This window comes from Myotis davidii, unplaced genomic scaffold (genome assembly GCF_000327345.1).
Source record: "Myotis davidii unplaced genomic scaffold, ASM32734v1 scaffold168, whole genome shotgun sequence".
In the NCBI taxonomy this organism is placed as follows: domain Eukaryota; kingdom Metazoa; phylum Chordata; class Mammalia; order Chiroptera; family Vespertilionidae; genus Myotis; species Myotis davidii.
In genome coordinates, this window is record NW_006383016.1 from 4,579,711 (window position 1) to 4,585,353 (window position 5,643).

Genomic DNA, 5,643 nt, shown 5'->3' on the forward strand with positions numbered 1-5,643 from the left:
GACTTGTATGCATGCATGGGAGCATAACCACTGGACACAAGACACTAGGGGGCATGGGAGGCTAGGGGAGGGTCAAGCTGAGAAAAAAAAAGGAGACATATATAATACACTCTGTAATACTTTAAGCAATAAAACAATTTTAAAAAAATAGCAAATGAAAGCCAAGCATCATCTTAGATCTAAAATACCATCTTTACTAAGAGAAGAAAAACTTAATTACCAATTTTAGGTTTGGTATACATATATAGACACAGAACCTTGCCTAAGGTCAAGGTCTGCACTCATTTCCAAGCTAAAATGAAAAAGTGTGATAATACACCAATTTGAATTATGAAATTGTCATTATTTCTCAAAAAAAAAAAGAACACAGTAATATGTTTAAAATAATAGCTATGTCATTTAGGAGGAAACACACATTAAAAGCCTTGAAAAAAGTATGTAGCCCTAACTGGTTTGGCTCAGTGGATAGAATAGAGCGTCAGCCTGCAGACTCAAGGGTCCCAGGTTCGATTCTGGTCAAGGGCATGTACCTTAGTTGCCAGCACATCCCCAGTAGGGAGTGTGCAGGAGGCAGCTGATCGATGTTTCTCTCATCGATGTTTCTTACTCTCTATCCCTCTCCCTTCCTCTCTGTAAAAAATCAATAAAATATATTTAAAAAAATATGTAGCTCTACAAAAGCCACTTTGAAGCAAATGTGAAAATTGAGGATTCTTAGAAAAGTTATTTATCACATGTTCATTAAGTGAAACTTCTAGACACTTATCAAGTCGCTGGGAGATAGCTATTTTATTCCAGGTGACTACTAAAATACAGTCATGTGAGTTTGCTAAATGAAATATAATCTTAAAATGTCTATTATTTCACAATGTTTTTATTTTTCAAAGCAATGTTAACTTAATTCACATAACATTCCTAATACATAAAATACAATACTCTTTGCATTTTAAGGAGAAAATACGCTGACTGACTCTCACAAAAATTAGTGGTAGATTAGAGACTTAAAGATGCAACATCTCCTCCACCCCAAAACCAGGTAGTTTTATTTTGTTATATTCTTCAACTAATTTATGCTGCCCTATTAATGCTGTCATTGCAGTATTATACCAAAACGATGTTCATATGAATTTTAATAAAGAAAAAAATCTTCAGGCTTTCTGTTAAGAATATAAGCAGTGTGCAAATTGTGTTTATGCTATCATCTCGATTCTTGTAAAAATAAGCAAAAAGAGATGAAAGGAAAGTTAACATCAAAAATTAACAATGATCACTATTATTACCACAAGTAGGAAAATTACACTGATGTTTTTTCTTCTTTATAATTTTGTGTAACTTCCACATTTGGTACAATGGTAATATATTATTTTGTCATCAGAAATTAATATCTAAATTCACATAAACATCATTATGCCAACACATAATTATACCAATATAATCTCTATACTTTTTATTATAGTCCACTTCATAAAATGGATATATTAATTCAATTTCTAGTACAAACTAATTCAAAACTTTATACTTACATATTCTTCTCGCTCACGATAAATTTCCTGAAAGACACTATTACGTAACTGAGTTATTTCTTGTTTTATTTTCTCAATTTCAGATCCATCATGGTCATCAGACTTTAATCAGAAAGAAAAAAAAGTGACCTTACAGGCTTGTTAAAGTAGACTGAAAATAAGTCTTCCTAGTAAGAATTATTTACAACTTCTAAGCAAATCACTCCATCTGATTTCTATATGTCCTTCTGTACCTAGCTACATAATAGCACTTGCTGAATTAATATTCTAACACTAATTTTATAAAACCTATGAAAAGGAATTATAAAAAATAAAGACAAAGTCAATTATGTAGATTTTTTTCTCACTTCTTAAAATCTGCTGAAGAATTTATCTACAATAAAGATGACCAACTGCCATCAGAAAGTGTCAAGAATAAGAACCAGAATACAATTAAATGCCCTGGAATTGTTTTCTACATGAGATTTGGGTGTGTTTTTTTAAATGAGTAAATGTATGACATGTCTACTAGAGGAAAGACTCCAGTGATAATAAGCCATCTTAAATGGCACATTTTCAAAGTTAGATATATTTCTCCAAAAGTTAAAAAAATTAAACTAAAAAAGAGACCATTCCCCACAGCCCAGAATACAATAAAACTGGAAAAATCTTAAACCGTTATATTCCACTGAAGTGCTACAAAGAGAAACAGAGCTCATTCAAATTGGATTAAGACATAATATAAATCTCTTTTACACGTAAATCAAATTCTCAAGGGAAAACTAAGAATTCCCAAAATTTCACAAAGTTTTAAACCTAAGGAAGAAAGTTAATGAAGATTAGAATATCCTAATTCTTCTAGTTCTATTATCATATAAAAACAACTTAAAATATTTCCAAGAAACAATATGTACAGCTATTAAAAAGAAGTAAACAGAAGATCTGAAAAATAGTTTATAACAAAACTCTACCTTTGGGGAACACCCATCGCCTTGCATGTAGTAGGCTTGTATTATAATAGACATTATATAACAGTCCAAACAAAAGAGTTTTCAAATTATTCAAAAATACTTATGTTACTAGAAACCAAGTCAGCCATGTAAACTGTTTTCAAAAAGCATTTAGTGACATGGAAAAATGTTTACACTATTAATGTAATAATTTTATTTACATAAACAGAGGGGGAAAGATAAAATATATAAAACAAAATGTAAATAATTATTCTATTTAAAGAGAACATTTATGCATGACTTTTATAAAGCAGAGCCCAAGTAAAATGAGGCACACAAAGAGTTTAGTAACAACCAACTATTTGCTTACTTCTTCCAAATTATTCTTTTCAACCAATTTCCATCTCAGTCGAGCTTTTAAGTTTTTCAGTGTCTTTTTAATGGACAGCAAGTGATCCAGATTGGGGCTCTTATTTAAACTTTCGATAATTTGCTTCTTAAACTAAGTAAGAGAAAGAATTATCACATTTTTAAAACAGACAGCATAGTCACTTACAGACCATTTATGACTTATGTATTAAGATTCAACTAGTATTTACTGAATACAGGTTAAAATAAAGTCTACAAGAAATCCTACCACTTGATTTCTTAATTATCCATATTTCTATTAGAAGAATATCTGTTCCAGTATTGAAAGTAGCAAAGGTAAAAGAAATATCTCAAGCTAATACATACAGTAAGGCATACTTTGCTAGAGAAGATGCAAATTGGAATTTCTAATGAGGATGTAAATCAAAATTACCTTTCCCAAAAGTAGTTTGATATGTATCAAGTTTTAAGAATGTTCATTCCTTTTGACTTAATAATTAATAATTTTTAGGAATCTATCTGAGAAAACAGACATACAAAAGTACAGGGTGAGGGCATGTGCTGGGGGGGTGGGAATGAGCGGGGAGAGGTCATGGGAGAAAAAGGATTCATATATAATACTTTAAACAATAAAGAATTCTTTTAAAAAGAATAAATATACCATAAAAGGAAAAAATAAAGTACAAAGTTATGTACAGTATTATTGATTGTAAAAAAAAAAAATTCGAAGTAACCTTAATGCCTAATGCAGAGGAACAGTTAAATGTACATCTGTACAAGGAATGATGTTTCAGTCACTCAAAATGACTTATCAGCCCTGGCCGGGTGGCTCAGTTAGTTAGAACGTTGTCCTGTACACCAAATAATGTTGCGGGCTCAGTTCCCGGTCAGGACATATACCTAGGTTGCAGGTTTGGTCCCAAGTCAGAGTGAGTATAGGAGGCAAATGGTTGATGTTTCTCCTTCTCTCTCCCCCTTTCCCCCCCTTCCTCTCTCTCTAAAAATCAATGGAAACATAACCTTGGATCAAAATTTTTTGAAAAATGACATCATACGGGAAAATGTTCATACTACGCCATTAATGAAGAAAACATTTTCAAAATAGTTCACAAAATGATATAATGCATATAATATACACACATACGTACAAGTCACCATACCAAAAAAAAAAGGCACACGTTATTTTATTGTGCTTTCCTTTATTGCACTTTGCCGTACTGATTTTTTACTAATTGAAGGTTTGTGGCAACCCTGGTCAAGCAAGTCTATCAGCACCATTTTTCCAACAGCATTTGCTCATTCCTTGTCTTTGTGTCACATTTTGGTACTTCTCACAGTATTTCAAACTTTTTCATTATTACTATATTTGTTATGGTGATCTGTGATTAGTGATCTCTGATATTACCACGGTAATTGTTCTGGGAACCACAAACCACACCCATATAAGATAGCAAACTTAACCAATAAATGCTATGTGTGACTGCTCCACCAATCAGCCCTTCCCCCATATCTCTCCTTCTCTTTGGACCTCCCTATTTCCTGAAACACAACAATAATTAAATTGGGCCAACTAATAATCCCATAATGGCCACACATCTCTCACTTAAAAGCTAGAAATGAATAAGCTTAGTGAAGAACACTGAAAGCTGACATAGGCCAGAAGCTAGGCCTCTTGCGTCAGCTATCCAAGTTGTGAATGCAAAAGAGAAAAGTTTTAAATTAAGGTTGCTACTCCAGTGAACACACAAATAATAAGTGTAACAGCCTTATTGCTAATATGGAAAAAGTTTTGTGATCTGGCTAGATCAGACCAGCCACATTTCCTTAAGCCAAAACCTAATCCAGAGCAAGGCCCTAACCCTCTTAAATTCTACGAAAGCTGAGAGGTGACAAAGCTACAGGGAGAATTTAATCACATACCTGCTTACAGCAGGACAGTGCTTTACTAGCAATAACAAATAATTTACCTACACACAGGGTATTAAACTACCTGAGAAAAGTTTAAGTATTAAAAAATACAAAGCATCTGCCCTGCCTGGTTTGGCTCAATGGATAGAGCATTGGCCTGCGGACTGAAGGGCCCCAGGCTCAATTCTGGTCAAGGGCACACGCCTGGGTTGCAGGCTCGGTCCAGGAGGCAGCCAATCAATGATTCCTTCTCATCACTGATGTTTCCATCTCTCTCTTCCTCTCCCTTCCTCTCTGAAGTCAATAAAAAAATATATTTTTTTAAAAAATACAAAGCATCAACACAGAAGACAAATAGAATAAAGTATAATCCAACCTCAATACTGTTCTTGTACTTGGATTGTACTGCGGCAATAAGTCCTTGCTCTGAATGGATCTTCTGTAGTACTTGACTATATGTACTTAAAATGATCTCCTTGTCTGCATCACCTTGCTCCTAAATGAAATCACACACATGGAATTATAGACAAAAGAGTATCCAAAACAGTTAAAACTTTCAATAACAATGGAAAACTTCAAAATGATGCCTTTAACAAATTTCTATATCCATTTCAAAATACTTCTTAAACACAAATCTTTTTCTAGACAGAATAAAGAATGATGTCAAAGTGCAGCCACTATGGAAGACAGTATGGAGTTTCCTCAAAAAACTAAAATGGAACTCCCATTTGACCCTGTGATCCCACTTCTAGGATTATATCCCAAGAAACCAGAAACACCAATCACAAAGGATATATGCACCCCTATGTTCATAGCAGCACAATTCACCATAGCTAAGATCTGGAAACAGCCTAAGTGCCCATCAGCAGATGAATGGATTAGAAAACCGTGGTACATCTACACGATGGAATACC

At 33.5% G+C, this 5,643-nt stretch overlaps 1 protein-coding gene across 2 annotated transcripts in view; it reads right to left on the reverse strand.

Annotated features, from left to right (window-relative positions):
- The window catches only part of STK31 (serine/threonine kinase 31), a 66,294-nt gene that overhangs the window by 28,604 nt on the left and 32,047 nt on the right, over window positions 1–5,643 (reverse strand). For both annotated transcript variants that reach the window (XM_006779012.2, XM_006779013.2), the window contains exons 14-16: window positions 5,106–5,225; window positions 2,823–2,954; window positions 1,524–1,625 (exon numbers count right to left, since the gene is read on the reverse strand). In XM_006779012.2, coding sequence (XP_006779075.1) covers window positions 1,524–1,625; window positions 2,823–2,954; window positions 5,106–5,225 — 354 coding nt within the window. The remainder of the gene's footprint in view (window positions 1–1,523; window positions 1,626–2,822; window positions 2,955–5,105; window positions 5,226–5,643) is intronic.